Below are 21,541 nucleotides of genomic sequence, written 5' to 3' on the forward strand. Positions count from 1 at the left end.
GGATATAGGAGCTATATACATAACAATAAAAATAACAATAATGTCGTAATTGTTGGTTTTTGTTGTTATAATAGACATTTGAAGGTACCACAGGGACTACCATGAAATCCGTGGCATTATAGGAGCTATATACATTATAAATAAAATAATAAATATGTAAAAAAAATATATATATACAACACGGTCGAGTTAACTCCGTACCTGGCGGCCATAATATATATATTATGGCTGCCAGGTACGGAGTTAACTCGACCGAGTACTACATGTATATATAATATCGTGATTGTGTGTAATAATTGTTTGTTTTTGTTGTGTTATAATAGACATTTGAAGGTACCTAAGAAGACAACTATGAAATCCGTGGGATATAGGAGCTATATATACATTATAAATAAAAAATAAACATGTGTGTAATTGTGGGTTATTGTTGTTTCGTTGTCATGCTACGGCTGTCTTGGGAAAAAAGAAAATGCATGTATATCTTTTAAATATTTTATTTTTAGTATTCTTCTAATTCAATGCACACCGAGTCTAAAAATCCTGCAGGTTCATCTAAGTCACCTTGATATCTGCCCCAGGACAAGTAATATACTATCGAAATAATGTGGGCACAACTACCTAATGTACGGCGGCCATGAATGCAACTACAACAATATTCTGTGATTGCATTGCGATTGTAGAGTATATAGCAATAATAAATTCTTGCTTGAACGTGTCTCGATTGAATTCGACACCTTATTAACATGTTTCCCTCTTCGTCATTGATGTTTACTGTATCGGGATGTCTATAGACTTCCATAGTATACACGCCGGTTTCTCGTACATGTTGGAAGCAGTAAGACCTTGCCAGCTTTACATGGTATGTTCCAATAGAAAAAATAAGCAACTCATCGTGGGTCATTCTAGGAAAATCTTCTATTGAGGTTGCCTCTATCCTCTGAAACGCAACGTTTTTTTGTGCGTTTAGACGTTGTTCATCAACGTAATCAGCCAGTAGGTTTGGCCTAGTTACATTTTGATCTATCTTTTCTATAAAGATTTCAGTCAGCGGATTATCACCGTAGCTCTCTATGGTTGCGTTGATCAACGCTGCTGCTATTTTAAAATCTATCATTGCATTGGGCAAAGCAATATTAAAATATTTGTGTCGGAATATCTTAAAGCTCTGCTTCATTCTCCCATTGACGGTTTCTACTACCCATCTGACCAAAGTTACCAATCTAGATTTGTTTGCAGCTTCAGTGGACAGTTGTCTTTCGTGCCTGCCAAGCGACTGTGGCGTACAGACCGTAAATCCATGTGGATTTACGGTCTGTACGCATTGGATGCATTGCATTGGGATATACGATGCATTGGGATATACCGAAGAATGTTCTTCGGTATATCCCAATGCATCTCTAAATCCTCTGTCTAAGATCATCACGTCATCAGGTTCAAGAAACCATCGTATTGGTGCATCTTCCATGTAGTCATTGTGGTTATCCAAAATCTGTCGTAATATATCAGCATCTGACGATCGAGCGTTGTAGGGTCCAGTCACATCTAAAATGTAGCCATCTCCACATACAATCATAAATGGCTTGACGAGATTAGCGTATTTGTGTAGACTGTAGCTCATGCGCTGAAATAGGAAGTTTGAGCTTTTTTGAATAAATAAATAGGTGCCATCTAAAATAATTATTGCTCTCGTTTGGTCTGGTGTTCCATAAATATGATTGGGCAAAATCCTGTTTCTCACTATAACTTCGGCGCGAGTTATATGGTCGAGTCCGAGGTGTTGTGGAAGAAAGTCATTCTTCAAACATTCTCTCGCTTCTTTTATTTTACGTTGGATAGTTGACTTAGGCAAACCAAAAACTGATGAAAGTCTTCGGTCAGGTTCACCGGTTCTCAGTTTACATAGATACATTCCCAACATCGTTTTTCCATCCGAATATTCGCGTAAAGAAGGTGTTTCATTGAATATGAGGTTGAACTGCTGATGACTAAAGCCAGTCCAAAAGTGAAGGGTATCTGGACTTATCTCGTCCAGTTTTTCAAAATCAAGCTGCCCTTTATTTTCGAAGGCTTTCGTATATATTTCTATCATATCAAGTATGTTCTCGCCCCTGAAACTCTCTTGGCGTACGGTAACATTATCCGAAAAATCCTCCGAAGTCACGTTCCTCAAATGGTGTTGACAGATACGGGCGAGAGGTGGTATATATGTCGTAGGATGATTTGATAAATCCGTGTTTTCGCGAAATCCCTAGAATTTTCGCGAAAATTCGATTTATCAAATCATCCTACGATGTCGTAGGATGATTTGATAAATCGAATTTTCGCGAAAATTCTAGGGATTTCGCGAAAACACGGATTTATCAAATCATCCTACGACATATACAAATGATAGTAGCTCAATAGATACGCCTTGATAGTATGTGATACCGAACGAAGGTCTAAGTTATGACAATTGTTTATCATACACCGTCTTGATGAGTTTGCCGCGCGCGTCAAGCCTGATACAGTAAACGAATTATCTACTGGTAGCGCCGGTGGTGCAGGCGGATTCGTCAAGGCGTAATCAATACGCTGCCAGCATGGATGACATATTGATCTGGATCCGTTAAGTGCAATCTGAAATAAACGAAAAACGAAAATGATTGATACTATCATCTCGCATGTAAGTACCTCCTAAGTCTTTGTAACCTACTCCTTATAATCAGGATGACTTCCTGATTCTCATTATCAACTATTAATCAGGAGCTATAAAGGCTAAACCGTACTTCCGCGTCGCAGTGCGCCGCGCCTCTCCTCACAAATAACACAACGCGCCGCGGCGCCACGCGGAAGTACGGTTAAGCCTTCCCGGGTTTCGGGTTATTTAAACTGCGACATTCCGTCAAACGTTAAACGGAACCCGGGTTCCACGCGATTATGTAACGTATTTCGCTGAGTTAGAGATTATTTTTGCATGACGATGTTTGATTAGTTACGATCTTTGATACATGGGCCACATTCTGAACGAAAAATAATACTTTACTCGGTGGACTCTATGGGCGACCATTGTTTGAGAATTGAGTCATTTGAAAATCGGCCTCGTGCCGCCATCTTGACAGGTGCACAGTCTGCCGTTTGTTTGCTTGTCAAAAGTGTCAAGATCGAGAGGTTAATGCACACTACTGTGTGGGAATCAAAACTGAAGAAGCAGTATTCCTTACTATGGAATGAAACTGGTCGTTGAGAGTGCCATCTAAGCTACCTACTAGTTTTTTTTACTGTATGGTACCGTATTTATATGTATAGATATTAAGATGTAACTAGGTATCTACAAAAATACAACTTACTTCTTGTTGATCTTGCAAAGTGGTAAACATGTACTCGACGAAATCTCGATGTGATTCCAAAAACTCGAGAGACAAAACATGGCGTCTCCTTCGTAGAACCGAACGGTTACATGTCACACAACGGTTATTTTCAGCCATTTCAAACGATACCCAATCATATAACAACACTTTGTCCAGTATAACACGCCACAGTATCAAATCGGTAAGGGAAATCGGGAGTCCAGTATAGAGAAAACGAAGATATTCACGGATAATAACAAAAAAAAAACACAAATAACAACGATAACAAACGAACTGCGTTGCGTCGACTGCTTCAACTAGACTACAAGTACAAGCCGGTCGGTGGGCAAGTTCGCGACTCGCCGGGGGCTTTGTCTGCCGCTGCGCCCACGCCGGCCGGGCGGGGCAGGCTATCTATCTCTTTCTAGCTTTATCTGCCGGCGGGGCAGACTATCTCTTTCTAGCTTTAACAATAACAATAGCATATAGGTGCATTGCTATTTTCATGATTAAAAGTGTACGCTTATGTCAAATGTCCATAAATAACTAAGAAAATATAAACGATAAAAAATCGAAACCCCAAGGTTCTTGGAGTAAAAAAAAACATTTTTTTATGTACACTATAAGACAACTCAGACCGCATATAAGAAGTTTCTGTCGACTCTGGGTCATTTTTGGGCCATCGTCTTTGAGTAAAATAGTTTTATATCTTCTTCCTTTGCTGCTTCTGTAGGAGCATAGACCTGTACTAGTGACATTTTGGTATTGTGTAAATTAAGATTCAGAAGTGCTACCCTATCAGAAATTCCAATAAAGCTTTCAATGTTTTTCTTTAGGCGTATATTGATCAAGAATCCAATGCCATATTGCCCTTGTGTATGACCGGTGTAGCAAAGTATACAATTATCATATTCTTCTATTTTTGTATCCTGCCGTCCTGTTTCTGCAAGTCCGATTACATCATACTTTATATTTTTAAGTGATTCTATTAGCTCCAGCATGTGTCCATAAGAAGATAAGGTCCTATCATTATATGTCAGGATGTAGAGTTTTGTGGCTCTACATGTAGGGTCAGATGCGTTACTTGTCTTCCTTGGAGGGTTTTGGTCGTAATCTTCCACGGTGACCAGCCGGGTTGGAAGATGGTTTTTGTTAGTTGTTACAGTTTGATTGTTTCTATATATAGTCTGTGCGAGACCCGGGGCCTTGATTGTTATAAGTTGTTGCTCATACTCACGGTCTCATAATCTAATGTATTGGATTGTGGCTTTTTGCTTACAACAAAATTTAACATACTTGGCTTGAGTAGTCCTTCAGAGAGGCTGTTCGATTTTTGCGTCGAGGAATGAGTTTTTAACATTTTGTTCTTTTTAGAAGCTTGTTTTGCTTCATTTTGTGGGTTGGAATCGTTTGTAGGCGAAGAGTGGAGCTGTCTTTTCTGGCTAGGTTTTATTATAACTAGTTTATCATACTTTATTTTTACTATGTTTCCTTTTTCCTTTTCTAATTTGGCTTGCTCTTGTAATTCTCTTCTCTTCTCTACTACTACTTCCTTAGGATAGTCTTCTTTGTAATAATAATGTGTATTTCTTAGCTCATCTTTTTGTTTCATTATTTTAATTTTTACTCCAAGTAGAGAAGGTTACAACTATTGGGCGTTGTCTGTCGGACTTCTTCCCTATTCGTTTAACCTCTTCAATATCGTTACAGGTAAGTTTAACAGAGAAATATTATTATATCTATTCAATGATAAAATTTTCTAGACTTTCATATGATGTTTGTGTCTCCTCTATACCAAAAAACACAAAATTCTTGTTTTTCCAGAAAGTAGATTCTTTTTTCCTGGCTTTCCACGATTTCATTGAGTTTTTCATGTTTTTGTTCCCACACTGAAATTTTTTCTTCTAAAATACTGTTAATATTTTTGGTTACTTACTTGTTCTGTAATAGTTAAGCCGATTTCCCTTATTTCCCGCCTTTGATCGTCTAGGTCAATCTTAATAGTTTTTAGCGCCTTCAATACTTCCTCCATGTTTATAAATTACTTTTTCTCTGTTTAGGTCAGTATGCGCCCTCTAACGGTGTAAGCGTGAACTATTATCGATCAGTCATCAATGTTGAGCGCCATCTAGCGATATATGCGTGAACTAGAACGATCGATCAGTCATCAATGTTGATGTTAGATTTGTGTTCCTTTACTATTATTGTTGACCTTTGGACCCAAATTCTGTTGTAAGTCATCAAATCTTAGGTTATGTGACGATAAATATAGTTTTTTAGTAATACTGTTTGCCATGTTTTGCTGGATCACACGTATTTTAGTGTCTGGTTGGCGAATAACTGTCTATAAATACCTGTATATTATAATAATATTTGCAATTTACGGTTTATGTATCGTGCGCATCTGTCCCTTTCACACTCGCGTGAGTCCCGCCTAGGAATGTTCATGCTAAGTACCTTACGTTCAATGTCGGTAGAATGTAATTCTCATAATTTTTTGTACGATTGTGAGCTTTATTTAATTAGGTTAAGTTTATTTTTTCAATACACTTTCATTGGGATATATGTCGTTTTGTTTCCTTTCGACCAGAAGATAACATTATGTACGGACTTTCAGATGGTTTAATTTCATACTTTTGTCAACTGTTTAAGGTTTAAATTAGATAAAATTGTTAAATACTTTGGGAATTTTTTTTCTATACTTTTGGCTCTTAACACACTAGGCTGAATTACGCCGGCGTACACGGTACACTAGGTGTGTTCACTGGCACTGTAAAGAGGTAAAATCATAAAAAGCGTTATTTAGACTTCAAAACGTGCTTATTCATTAGTCCTTTTTGTGTTACTAAAGATATATTTTGTTTTCTGAAGTGTTTGTGGTTTTGAAGGTTTAATTATGGCAGTAAATAGATTCCGAGGTAAGTATTTGTCGTAATTTGATCAATGACTATCAACCTTTGGTTACTTATTTATGATTTTTTTAGACAATACAAAATGTGAGCTAGAAACAGGGGGAATATGATGATGATGCGACTGATTGTAAATTTAAGGAGTCAGGAGTTCCGTCAGCACCTTTGCAACAACGGTATACCTTGATGCAAAATCTTACTTTTTGTAGTATATGCTTAGTGTACTTCACATAAAACCAAAACCAATATAATATGTTTCCATATAAATTTTGAGGAGTTTCCTCGATTACTCATTGATTCCATCATCAGGTCACCACTTTTTGTGAACATGATACCAAATTCTAATTAGACCCTATGCAAAAAAAAATAATTTTGAAAATCGGACCACAAACGGCTGAGTAATAGTTGAACATACAAAAAAAATTATACGGCCGAACGTATAACCTTCTCCTGTTTGGAATTCGGTTAAAAACAATTTAACCCACGGTCCCACCATGTAAGAAATCTAATTTCTATACCATGATAATTTGTCGGAAATTGTGTCCAACACATGTCGGTAGCCTATTATACAAGCTTAATCTGACACGCTCGAGCTTGTCAAAAAATCCCCTCTTTCCCTCCCTAACTATTAAAAATTTTTCGTCATACAATAAAATGTTCAATTTTTCAAGCCCATTCATTTGGTATATTATGTCTTAAAGTGCTACATAAGTGGGTACAAAATGCCCCTCTTTTTTAAAGTAAATTGACCAAGCAATAAAGATACCGTGCACCCAGATATAAAAGGTTGAGAACTCGTGTAGATGAACACACCTGGCATGTTCGCGGCATTACATAATAAATTATTTTCGATAACATAAAAAACCATCAGATCATGGAACCACTTAAAAATTCATTAGCTTACGGCACAAAGTTTATGCTCTGAGAGTTTCGATGAAAAAACTGATTATCTTTGAGATATTGATGAAAAAACGGAGAGCACGCACGGTGTGCTCGCGGCATGGCTATGAAGATTATTGTGGACACACATGGTGTGTTAAAGGCACTGAATGTGTTTTGTATGGGACCGTGCCTATGCACGGTCTGTACTATTACAGAATATTTGATCGAAGCCTACACGTGATCTACTTATTTGTTGGTTTTGCCTCAACTGAATTGTCGAGTTTCTTTTTCTTTATTTTATATGGTGCCAGTATCGATTGAGATTGGTTCTCATCTTCAGGATCGATCTGAATAAAGTAAACCCTTGTTATCACACCTTATATAAATGTTATTATCATATTATAGTCTATAGATTACCAGAATTCTAAGTTTAATACATAATATATATTTTATGACTATACACTGTAGTTAAAAATATCAACACATTTAAAAAAGGAAGCACAAAATTATATGATAGCATTTACAAAATATGTACGAGTAGGTAGGTACACGGAGAATATTTTAAGGAACGTAGCCCGTCGGATCGGAGGCGCTTTGCTCACGACGGGGCGGGGTGGACCGATCAATTTCGCCGCGAACGATAGCAGAAAGGGAAAGGAAGGGAATGCCCATTGCCCGCCGTGGATCACACAAACCAGTTTACATGCAGTAACGCAGACGGCGCGGCGGCGCAGGGCGGGCGGCAGCTAGCTCTATTCTCTCTATCTCCACTAGAACGAACGTCCTGAACCAACTGCCTCCACCCGTCGTGTGCATTGTGTACCTACGCGGGGAGGGCGGCTGCAGACATCGACGGGCAGACGCGGTCTTTATTCTTTCGTGGACAAAAAGCCCGCCCCGCCCCGTCGTCTGCAAAACAACAGAGTCCGCCCGACAGCCAGCGCACGGCGCACGTGCTAGCAGTACAATAATTTACTATACAAACCATAAATTAGTAATATTTGAACAAATACACTGAGTACCTACTGAACTACTGACCATGCCATTCTCATTAGACGCCATTTTTCCTATAATATATATTATAATATACTGGTCTGTGGTATGCACTATAGACGTGTCTGGTCAACTGGTCACCAGACACGTCTATAGTGCATACTGCATACTGAACTGACTGATCAAATTAAGTACTTATTTTACAAAAAGTAACGTTATCAAAGAATATATATTTACCGTTATAATTCCTATTTACCGTTATAACATTTACCGGTATTAATTCCAATTTTTACCGTTATTTCTAGTATCGGGTATTACGGAATATTACGAGGTCAGTTTACATCTAAACCTGCACTTCCTAAAATGATAGCTATGCCGAAGTTACTAAAATCGCAGAATATTAAAAATATTATTAAGATTACATATAAAAGCCAATTTAAAATTCATTTTTTTCTTTGAAAGTTTACAAGATGCTGATCTAATGATTGAGTATCAGAAATTTAAGGAATTAGGATTATAGATGTCAACGCACAGACCAATTGAATGCGATTTATGGAGTAGTTAAAATTGTTGATTTAGAATTAACTGAAACAGAACTGATGAGCATTTTTCAAAGCGACTTAGAAATAATAAATGTTAAAAGATTGAATAGATTATCGTCGGAGGGTCAGCGGGCGAAGTAGTACATATTACATTCAAAGGTGCAACTCTTCCACCATATTATATTCGGCTATGGCTACCTGCACAAATTTTGCACCCCGTCGAAGGTTTTTTGAAATCAAAATGACCTTAATCGATAGGTCTGCGTTAGGTCTATATAGGTCCACATTAATTTTTGTTAGGTTGCCTATTGTTTTTTAATAAATAAATATTTTTTTAATTTTGCAAAAAAAAATTGCATCTTAGCATCTCATCTAAACCGAAACTGGTTAATTTTTACATTTTTGCATTCTTTATCGTTAGGTCTGTAATATAGCCTATAGGGGTATCAGACACTGAAAGAATTTTTCAAATCGGACCTACAGTTCCTGAGATTAGCGCGTTCAAACAAACAAACAATTTTTGGTACAAAAAAATTTTTAAGCGTCTTTTAAATGCCAGTATTTTAAATGCGTTTATTTCAAAGGGACAGGACACAGCACATCCGACAACACCAGGCGTTCAGAAAAGAGTTGGTGTCGCAGTTGCTGCAGCAACACCACCGCCAGGACGCATCCATTGACATTGTGCCCCGTACGTTGCCGAAGCGCGGGCCACTATTGTCTCAGGAAGTACTCAGTCACTTTCTGAAATAATATGGGCTCGTGCCGAATACAACACGGAACGAAAGGATTCGGCACTCATGCGTCCTGTGCCACAAGCGGCAATCAACTTACTGCCCGGCTTGTATGCCTTATCATTTCATTTAAACTGAAACTGATTAATCTCTATAACAAATTTGAGAATCTAATATCAAAATCACAAATGTATTTAAGAATAACAAAGTGTAACATTTTCATTTTAATAATTGTGATATGCCCTAAAGCAATCTAGACATAAGCCAGGAAAACCTGGACAATCTGGGCAACCAAATAAAACATCCAGTCACTTTTTATTGATATTGTAGCATTGCCTAATCTTTTTCTAATTGTTCTACCATTTCTTTTTGGTGAATGCGTTGGCAAATGTGTTTTACCACTTGCTGAAGATCTTATACTATCACCTGTTGGTTTTTTGGGCAAGAAGTGTTCAATTATATATTTTAATCGATTATCATATAAACATATCTTAGTATCCCTATTTAAATTATATGAAAAAGGCATTGATCAAGTTAATTTGTATAATGTGTATAATCACTTTTTTGTACCACCGAAGTGTCTTATGTTCAGCACAATAATATTTTAACATTTGGTCGTGTTTGTCTACTGCTCTCATATTATGTTTATTATACTTAATTTGGACTGCTGGTTTAAATGAAACATTTCCATATTTATTATGAGTTTCTACATATTCGCTCTTGTGTTCCGTGCTAATAAAGAACGTCCTTTTTGTCCTTCCATTTAGTTACAGTCACATTATACATTATGCATAGTTCACCTGGCTGTAACATGGTATTTATAAGTGTCTTAGGATCACCACCACCACACAAGAAATAATGTTGGCAAATCCGTGCAAGACCCCTCACCACCATGCAGGTTGAAAACCTCGACGCGCGTTTCGCCCCAACACCGGATCATCCTCAGGATGTGGACTCTACGAACAAAGTCCGTTGTTCGTAGAGTCCACATCCTGAGGATGTTGTCCAGATATTACAACTCTATTGTCTTTATAAATTTGGGCATTTTTTATTTTACCATTTATTTCAGGCATCTAGGCTCATAATACAAATACCTTACAGACTAACATACATATTCATATTATAATATATACCTTAACGACTAACATACATATTATTATTATTATACACGTAAAAACTACACTTTGTCACGTGTATTCTGGAGTCTCCCCCAGAACCTCCAGTAAACCACATCCATCGGCCAGAACTCCGGCGCCTCAAAGTTCGAAAGAAGATCCGTCGGTACTCTCACCACAAAGGAACTAAAGTTAATTTTGTGGCGAGACTGCAGACGCTCGACTCTCAAGCGCAGTGTCGTCTTCTTCTGGATGTAGTCCACGACGTCTTCGACCTCCATGGACCAGTGCAGGCGGGATATGTACAGGGGCGACGCGGGGATCTCGCTCCGCAGACGCAGCTCAGGTACAAAGGGCGCGGTGCCGCGATGCTTCACCTTCCTTCTCTTCACCAGTGTGAAGCCCTCCTCATCGCACCCCCTGCTCTTGTTCTTGCCAGGTCGAGAAGACTCCACCTTACGGCTATTCGTAGCCTTGCAGCGGCTCTTTTTAGTCTTGCGACTCTCCAGAGCCTTGCGGCTCACATTCTCCCCATTTGTTTTCGCCCGCGGGGAAGGTGCGGGGCGACCAGCTAGGCTATTCTCTAAGGAACACGTTAAGGCTGTGGTCTCCGCTGTTATCACGGATGTCGCAGCTGTGACATCGTTCGCTGTTACCACGGCTGTAGAATTCGTATTCTCTAAGCTCTATTAGCTCGTCGACGATGTCTCGGCTGCGGCTGTCGGCGAGGCTGCGGCTCAGATAGTGGACTCGACTATAGATACATTTTTGTCTTAGGAATTTTAGTTATTTTGTCCCGATAAACTCTATATTATTAGAACTTTTATAGTAATAATCATTTGTAGTACATACTTGAACAAATTCAAATAGACAAAATTATTAATGCATCGAAAAAATATCCAAAAAGTTGAAAGTACCAAGATATGAACCTCGTATCCATTGAGTTACTCGTCGCATAAAAAAAAACTCGCTTGGCCTTCTACACTTACGTATGTAAACAAAATATAAAGAATGTAAACAAAAGTGCAAACCAAGGGACATGAAATAGATGAAACTTCATTTAAATACTTATAGCTTTAGTTTTACTGTTTACAAAAAGAATTTCTACTAGCTACGCGATAAGAGTAGTGTACCTCGGCTCGAGTGACTCGCGCCAACCACATGAAATATTTCGTGGAACATAATATTTCATAAACATTGAATAGTCTTTGTCTGAGATTCGTGAAAGTTGGATTCTTGTTTCGTAAATCAATGTGGTTTCGTATAAGTGAATAAGTAATAATCTAAAGCTACGTAAAAATTAACTAATATTGAATACTTGGTATGTAACTATGTACCCGCGTATGTTTAATGTTTTGTACTCAAGTGTTCATACAAGCTCTAAGTTAAGTGTAAAAACTCGATAAAAACGCCGTTTAGTATGTAGAAGAAAGTTAGATACTAGAAAGATTTATACAAAACGTGAATTTCAAGATTTTTGTGTGTGGAGTTACAATTTTGTCATTGTCGGGACTCGGAAGTCGGGACTCGGGGCTCTAGCGACTTTTTGAGGTAAGCCGTAGGAGTTATTTTTATAGTGACTTAGCATTTGACTTTCGGTTTAAACGTAAAAAAAATTAAAACAGTGCATTAATTAGGGTGTACATTTCAGTAAATAAGTACAAAATCATACAAAATCTTTGGCGACAGCCACGAAATAGTAACTTTTCGTTTGACATTAAAAGTTGTAGGCGTTCGCCGAGGCTGTAATCGAAGCTGTAGGCTGTTGAGCTTAGAGAATACGAATTTCTTACATGAAATGTCAAAAAGTGATTCTATATCACCCCGCTTACAGCCGCGCGGCGCTAGTATCGAACAGCCTAGAAAACATAAACAAGTGAATACCAATCTCGATCTCACGGCTGTAACAGCCGATGTAATTACGGCTGTTTTAATATTTGCTCTTAGAGAATAGCACTGCAGCAACAGTCGCGTAGTTTTGCTGAGTCGCCTGGGGACTCGGCGGCGGTGCAACTGGCAGGGGAAAGCGGGCGGGGGCGGCAGTGGCGGCATTCGTTGACCCGTCCGATAATGCTGACGGGCTAAACGTGCTCGCTTGTGCGCCTCGACGAGTGGTGACGTATGTGGCATCAGGTGACCTACATATTAAATTACCGCTTTTTAACTGCGATAATTCAATACGTAAATCACTGATCGTAGACTCTGATGCCTGCAATCTACCCCGAACTCCGGCCAGCTCCTCCTTCAGGAACCTGATGTCCTTCAGTAGGCTGATGACGTCAAAATGTCATTTTTGTCCTTTTTTATTATAGAATAGCCCTTTCTAGTTATTACTCCTTTTGAAAATAAGTTTCTTTTTAGGTTAGGTACATGCAGTACTCCTTTTAATATGCTTTCCTCCCACTGTCCATTAACAAGTATTTTTATTAAAATATTTCCTTGTCCACATACTTCTATGAACTCTTTGTTTCCCAATGTCAATATTTCTGCATCTGAGAGTGTCATGCATCAAAGAAAGCGCAGAAAGATAAGAATATGCTCGCACATCTGCATTAAATGCGAGCATATTCTTATCTTTCTGCGCTTTCTTTGGTGCATGACACTCTCTGGCGAAGTGTTCCCTTTTGCCACAGTTGTATACATTTTGTTCAACTTTAGCTATATGTTGAGCCACGTTATCACTTGGTGACATTTTGTATTGTTAGAATCTTTCGTGGATATACATTTTGTTCAACTCACTTTTTTGTTCGTAAATTGATTCTAATTTCGTCATTATTTCGACAGTGGTATCCCAGTTTTCTATAAACGTAATTTGATTTAATTCCATTGATGAGGTTATGATGTACATAGCCATGCCATCATCCTTTAGCCACTTACTTGCATTTCCTTCAGTTTTCTCTGCAGATATATCAATTCCATTGCTTTCAGTGCGCATTTTATTTGAAACATCCACTAGCGAAAGTTTTTTCTATCGAATTTGTCCACGCTCACAGTTCGCTCCATTTTGACTTGGGCGTGTCGCGTGCGTGTTAAAGTCGAAAATGCACTTATGATTCTAATTTCTTTAGTTTTAACAGTTTTTTGGGCCCATAACCTTTTGTAATTAGGCCTTTTGTATATGTTGATTACTATGATATAAGTGAATTTCTGGTAAATGAAATTGATATTTTCTGGCATAACGTAACACTTTTATTTTCATTTGACAAAGAGAAGGAACCAGAGAGCACAGATAATAGGTACTTATACCAGAGAGAATACACAAGAATACATCTAAGACAATTCTATTTTTTTAAATAAACTAAGCTGATATGTTAAATAAAATTATATACTTAAGAGTATCAATAAAACTGAGAAAAACTACTAATTATTGTTTTATTTAAGTAACTCACATCTGCACAGTGTTACATATAGATAATTGGCAACACTGCTCTTTAGTCTGTAGTCTGTTCGTGTTCTTTGTCTTTTACTTTTATGTCAAACCGCAATACAAGAAGTCAAGTCGAAGCCTGTCTTTTATTTTAAACAATATCCAAGCTCACCATCCTGCACAATATGACATTGTGTCAGAAGTAGAAGTCTGAAGAATAAGAATATCAGTTCACTTGCAAGAAAATGCATAAAGACGAAACGCAGGGCCAGGTACAACCTCATGTACAACATGGCGGGCACGTGAGTAAGTCTACAACTCACACTACAACTAATTCTTCAATTACGTATGGGCTCAAACCATTGGATCTAAGAAGTTCAAATATGCCATTAGCATGGAAAAATTGGTATACACAATTAAAAATATACATGAGAGCTAATAATCTTGAAAATGAAAATGACCAACGCAAAGTCGCCATTTTGTTGCATCATATTGGTCAAGACGCACTAGTCATATTTTATTCATTTAATGTTGATATCGATAATATATCGTTTGAGGACTTGGCAGAAAAGTTTAACAAACACTTCATTCCTCAAATAAACATTACAATGGAACGTCATAAATTATTCAACAGAAGGCAAAAATCAGATGAAAAAATTGATGACTATGTCACTGATTTAAAAAACATAGGCAGGCAATGTAATTTTGATAAATTGGAAGATGAGCTTATAAGAGATATATTTAGCTGGAACTTACACTCGAAAAACCACTATATACAAGAAAAAATACTTATTCAAAAGCCGGAGACACTAGAACAGGCAGTTCAACTAGCTAAACAGATGGAGTGCACAAAGCAGCAGGCAAAAACATTGGAAGAGTCATCTAATTCCTTCGTAGGACAAGTACAATCTACTTCCAGTTATAAGAAGCAGAGGTCTAGGACACCACATCGAATAAATAATCAGCCGAGCCAGAGCAGACAGTCATCGAGTTCAAGACAGTCGAGTCACCAATTATACAAAAAATGTGGTAGGTGTTTGCAGGTTCATAGATATAAATGTCCAGCAATAGGAGTCAAATGTAATAAGTGTGGTAAATATAATCATTTCGCCGTAGCATGTAAAAACAAAAATGTTAGTTTTGTAGAAACACAAAGTCATATTATTTCCAGTATTGATACAAATAATGATTTATATGTAGGTGCAGTTCATGTCAATAATGTAAGTAAAGAGTCTTGGCAAGTTAATTTGTTAATACATAGTCATAATGTTAATTTTCTTTTAGACACAGGAGCTGACACTAATTTGTTGAATTTTAAAACCTTTAAACAATTAGGATATCCCTTAGATATTATAACAAAGAGTAAGCATAAATTATCATCATACAGTGGTGAAATTATACCTACAGTAGGTCAATGTATTTTAAAAGTTCATAACAATAATCAAAGTTATAATATTAATTTTCATATTGTAGATCTTGATACTCCAAATGTTCTAGGCAGAGACAGTTGTAGAGAGTTAAATTTGATAAAAAGATTATATAAAGTTAATTTTGTCCCGAGTACTACATGTAAAGAAATTTTAGACTCATATAATGATCTTTTCAGCGGATTAGGTTGTCTTAAAAATTTCAAATGTGAATTGAAACTAAAGCCAGATTATAAACCATCCATTGATGCATGCAGACGTGCTCCATTTCAACTAAAGAATAGACTGAAAAAGGAACTGAATGAATTGGAAAATCAAGGTGTAATTTGTCATGTCGAAGAACCAACTGAGTGGGTAAGTTCTTTAGTCTTAACTACCAAAAAAGATGGTTCATTGAGGTTATGTTTAGACCCTCGTAAACTAAACCAAGCAATTTTAAGGTCTCATTACCAATTTCCTACAATTGATGAAATAAAGTCTGATCTTGCAAATGCTAAATACTTTTCTACATTAGATGCAAATAAAGGCTACTGGATGTTGAGTCTTACAGAAGCAACTTCCAAGCTGTGTACATTCATAACACCATTCGGTAGATACAGATTTACTCGCCTTCCATTTGGTATTAATGCTGCACCAGAAATTTTTCATCGAGAAATGGTTAAACGGTTTAGTAATATAAATAATGTGAAAATAATGATGGATGATTTTTTAATTTATGGGAAAACTTTACAAGAACATAATCAGACTCTTCAAAAATTAAACATAAAATTTAATAAGGAAAAATCTTCAATATGTAATACAGAAGTTAAATATTTAGGACATATTTTTAGTCAAGAAGGAGTAAAAGTAGATCCTTGTAAAGTTAAGGCAATTTGTGAAATGCCAACTCCAACTTGTATTAATGATTTACAAAGATTTATGGGTATGGTTAATTATGTTAGTCCTTTTATACCTCATTTGTCTAAAGAAAATAGTAATCTTAGGTCACTTCTTTTGAAAAAGAATACTTGGATCTGGTCAAATCAGCATGAAGCTGAATTTCAAAAAATAAAGTCACTCATTACGAATACTCCTGTCTTAGCATATTATGATCCAAATAAAAATATTACACTATCAGTAGATGGATCAAAAGATGCCATGGGTGCTGTTTTACTTGACAAGCAGCAAATAGCTTATGCTTCAGCATCATTAACAAAATTATGCACAAATAGAAAAAGAACTTCTGTCTATTCTATTTGGATGTGTAAAATTCCACCAATATATTTATGGTAGAAAAATAACAGTTGAAACAGATCATAAGCCGCTAATAACTATATTCAAAAAATCATTACATGATACTCCTCCTAGGCTACAGAGAATAATGTTACGCTTACAACCATATGATCTCAATGTTGTCTATAAGTCAGGCAAATATTTATACATTGCTGATACATTGTCACGGGCACCACTTCCAGATAATACGTTATTAGATTTAGATAGTGATATTGATTTGCATATTAATTTTATAATGTCTAATTTGTCAATGAGTCAAGAAAAACTACAAGAAATTCAAAAGTTAACAACTAATGATCCTATATTGTCAAAAATCATTTATTATTGCCAAAACGGATGGCCTGAGCATAAAAAGTCTGTTAATCAGTCAATTAAACCATATTTTTCATTAAAAGATAAATTGTATGTGTTGAATAATATAGTATTAATGTGTGATAAGATAGTCATTCCTGAAAACATGAGAGAATACATTTTAAAATTAGTACATGAAGGGCACTTAGGTATAAACAGTTCTATTCGTCTAGCAAAAACTACAGTTTTTTGGCCTCAAATGAGCAATGATATAGAAAAATTTATAAGTCAATGCCATACATGTCTTACTTTCCGAAGAAATAATTCTAAACAACCTATTATTCATCATGACTATAAACTCTTGCCATGGAATAAAGTAGGCATAGATTTCTTTGATTTTGATAGTAAAAAATATTTAATTGTAGTTGATTATTTTTCAAAATATGTAGAAATAGCTTTATTAAATAATAGTTCAAATGCTAATACAGTCATAACTCATCTAAAGTCAATATTTTCTAGACATGGCATACCTGAAATTATGATAAGTGATAATGGACCTCCATTTAATTCAAAAGAGCTCCAAATGTTTACTCAAAATTGGAATATCAAACATATAAAATCAAGTCCATATTTAAGTCGCTCAAATGGTATGGTAGAAAGAACAATAGGCACAGTCAAGCATATTTTAAATAAATGTAAAGCAGATAAGACAGGTCCTTATATTGCAATGCTAATGTACAGAAATACACCAAAACAAAGTGGTTATTCTCCGTCACAACTTTGTATGTCTAGATGTCTACGCACTAAAGTACCAGTCACAGATACTCAATTAATACCTTCACTAGTCGATATGAGAAAATTATCTAATTATATTGAAACACAACAGGAATATTCATCACTTTATTATAATAAAAACACTAAACAATTGTCGGATTTACTAGTCGGTGATAATATATATTTTAAACACAAGCCTAGTGGTTCTTGGGTTCCTGGTAGAATAAAACAGGTAGACAGCGAACCTCGTAGCTATACTTTTCAGTCCCCAGAAGGAACATTCCGTAGAAATCGTGAACACATTATAAAACCGGTATCTTCAGCCACTGATTCTGAAAAACCTGAAAAAGAAAAAGATAGAATTAGATTGCCTATAACAACACGGTCAGGACGTATTGTCAAACCTCCTAAATACTTTATTAATGATAATTATTAAAATAAGTTAATTAAGTTCTAGAATTTAAGAAATTACACTATAATGTATAAATATGTATTGTGTAAATAATTTAAGTCTAATGTCAGTTGTCACTAACTACTGTCAAATGTCATTGTCATTGGAATTGTCAAAGTCAGATTTGTTTTTTTTTAAATTGTCTATAGGTTATGGATACTTGTGTCACATATTGTAAAATAAAAAAAAGTGTACTTACCTTATTGTCACTAAATAAATAATCTTAAAAGGGGAGATGTTACATATAGATAATTGGCAACACTGCTCTTTAGTCTGTAGTCTGTTCGTGTTCTTTGTCTTTTACTTTTATGTCAAACCGCAATACAAGAAGTCAAGTCGAAGCCTGTCTTTTATTTTAAACAATATCCAAGCTCACCATCCTGCACAATACGACACACAGTAAGAAATCAAAAATCAAAGAAAACAGGAAAAGCGCCATCTCATAGACGCTGACATTAACTCTTTTTACTATTACACAAAACCAGAGGTAAAGACATCATGGCTATTCAGCCAAGATTAAAATTTTCTATATAAACATCTAATCTTTCGTTTAAACCATTTGAAAAGGGTGTATTCACTGCTGTAAAGACTAACAATATTGATTTTTCCTTTTTTGATTTGATTTTGATTGACCCTTCGCCCCTCGGCCGTTTTCGAGTGTGGACTCTCTAAATATTAAATTAAATTAAAATAATTTAAATAAAGTGCAATGTTTTTTTTTAGTATTTGGAGGATTTGAACCCGGGACTATGCAGTGACGCGCTGGTGTTTTCGCTATTCGACCACTGAAGCGGTAACTCGACATAGCCAAATAGTTGATTTCAATTAACACCACAAGCGCTATCGCAACCAGCAACGTCGGATGGACCTAGCACCAACAACACGACAGAATTCTCTGAAAATTCAATTCGAAAACGCAAGCGCCCGTAAGAAGATGTAAAAGAAATTAAAGACGAATTAATGGCCATGTTTTCAAAACTTAAGACAGAACAGGAAAAGAACTTCTCCAGATTATTAGACACAATTAAGGAGATCAAAGAGCAAAATAAAGAAATAAGTCAAGCCATTGACTTCTTATCTAACAAATACGACGATTTAATCACTAAAATAAATACATTAGAAAATCAAAAAGCTGAAATCAAAGATCAAATCAAAGTTAGAAAATAAAATGCAATTATAGGAGAGAAAAAATATAGAAAACTGCATTGAACTACGAAATGTGCCCTGCAAAAAGCCTGAGACGAAGGAAGATTTATTATCCTTAACGCAAAAATTGGGAGAGTCAATTAAAATAAATGTTGAATAATCTGTTATTCATGACATTTACAGATTTAAGAAAAATTCAACGATAAATATTCTATTTACCAGCAATATGAAAAAAGAAAACCTTTTGAAAGCTATACATACATTTAATCGCACAAATAAAGAAAAACTAAACATAACTCACTTGCAGCTGGAAGGCCCTGTATATATATATATATATATATATATATATATATATATATATATATATATATATATATATATATATATATATATACACACAAGAATTGCTCGTTTAAAGATATAAGATTATTTAAATAACTTAGATAATTTTAATATAGCTTCCCTAATAACTTGTGAACCAGAAAATTGCGAATCTTATTTACCAAATCCAGATACATACTTAGGAGTGTCTGCAAAAAATTTTCTGAGTTACAATCTCTGTTAGCCCGAATAAGTGTCGGTACAGATATAAATGTATTGTCGGAGGCATGGATCGCTAACAGCACCAACATTCCATGTTTAGATGGTTATAACTGCTATCGATCCACTCATAGTTACAACCAAAACGACGGCTTGGTAATTTACACAAAAAGATAGTTGCAGTCTGTAATTAAAATGGAAGAACCTAATTTTAAAGAAGCAAATTGCCTTATCCTAAAAATCGGCCCTGAAACAGTATTAATATCGATTTACAGACCATCATGTTTTAGAAACCTTGAACCTTTTCTGAGCGCTACAATCCTTGCTTGATAGTCTATCAACTTTTAAAAATATCATTTTGGTGGGAGATATAAATATAAACATAATTAATTCCAATACAGATAGCTCCAATTATCTTGATATAACTTCGTACTATGATCTACTCCCAGCAATAAATAAACCTACGCGCGGGAAGAGCTGTTTGGACCATGTAATTATTAAAACTAGTCTACCGTGCTCTACTTTTCATTTAGCAACTTCGTTGACAGATCACGAATCAGTATTATTTTGTCTTAAGTTAAAAAATACGAAAAAGTTTAATTCTCAAGAATAATTGTACACATATAATTTTGACGGAATTAAAAACGACTGTGATAATTATAATTTTAAAAGTATTCTTAATGAAAATAACCCAAATATTGCAACAAATATGTTTATTAACTGCATTTCAAAAATTGTAACTGACAACAAATCCGCCGTAAGACGTACTAAAACTAAATTTAAAATTAAAGCCTGGATGACTGATGGACTGCTAAGGTGTTTAAAAACTCGTGATAAAATGCATAAAAAACTTAAAGTCGACTGTAACAACGAAACACTAATAATAACATATAAAAGATACCGCAACCATTGTAGCAATTTACTGAGAAAAATGAAGAGATTATACGAAAAAGAAGAATTGCAAAAAGCTAAAAATGACAATAAAAAACTATGGAAAACTATAAAAGAAGTTACCAATTTGAACCATCAAAAGATAAATTCTAATGAACTTCTCAGAATTAAAAAGACTGAGCAAGAATCTATAGAATTTTTTGCTAATGTTGGACGTAAACTTGCAGAAGCTATACCGTCTAGTCCAGATTCAATCAATCAAAATCCACTCACAAATGGTATTTCACCGATTAATTCTTTAGTTTTAACTGACACAACCGTAGAGGAAATATCATCTATTATAATAGCTCTAAAATCTGATTGTGCACCAGGTTGTGATGACATTCCTGTGAAGGTTGTTAAATATAATGTGGAAGTATTTGCTCCAATACTTACACATCTAACAGTTGCATGGAAAAAGGCATTTTCCGAAAGCGTTTAAAAAATCTGCGGTAATACCTATCCATAAATCTGGAAAAAAGGATGTTGTAAGCAATTACCGACCAATAGCCATTCAAACGTCCTTCTCAAAGGTATCAAAGGTATTTGAGCGCGTTCTTAATAAGCGCTTCGTTGATTTTCTAGAATCAAAACACCTCTTAGCAGATTCACAGTTTGGTTTTCGTAAGGGGAGGTCGACTGATGAAGTTGTTCATAACTTTACTCAAAATGTTGCAAAAAATCTAGACTCTAACAAAAAAGCACTCACTATATTTTTAGACCTTAAAAAAGCTTTCGATACTGTTTCTCTGCCAATACTGATTAAAAAACTTGATAAACTCGGTATTCGAGGCACACAATTAGCTCTGTTTAAGGATTACGTAACAAATCGCTCCCAGTTT

At 35.7% G+C, this 21,541-nt stretch overlaps 1 protein-coding gene across 1 annotated transcript; it reads right to left on the minus strand.

Annotated features, from left to right (window-relative positions):
* Positions 1–499: 499 nt before the first annotated feature.
* On the minus strand, positions 500–1,516 carry LOC121740537. Its single transcript, XM_042133276.1, has 2 exons — positions 1,372–1,516; positions 500–1,299 (listed from the first exon to the last, which is right to left on the minus strand). Exons 1-2 carry the CDS (start codon positions 1,463–1,465, stop codon positions 500–502), a joined length of 894 nt encoding a protein of 297 aa, XP_041989210.1. The 5' UTR covers positions 1,466–1,516.
* Between the last annotated feature and the right edge of the window lie 20,025 nt (positions 1,517–21,541).

The sequence above is a fragment of the Aricia agestis genome, chromosome 3 (assembly GCF_905147365.1).
Source record: "Aricia agestis chromosome 3, ilAriAges1.1, whole genome shotgun sequence".
Classification (NCBI taxonomy): Eukaryota; Metazoa; Arthropoda; class Insecta; order Lepidoptera; family Lycaenidae; genus Aricia; species Aricia agestis.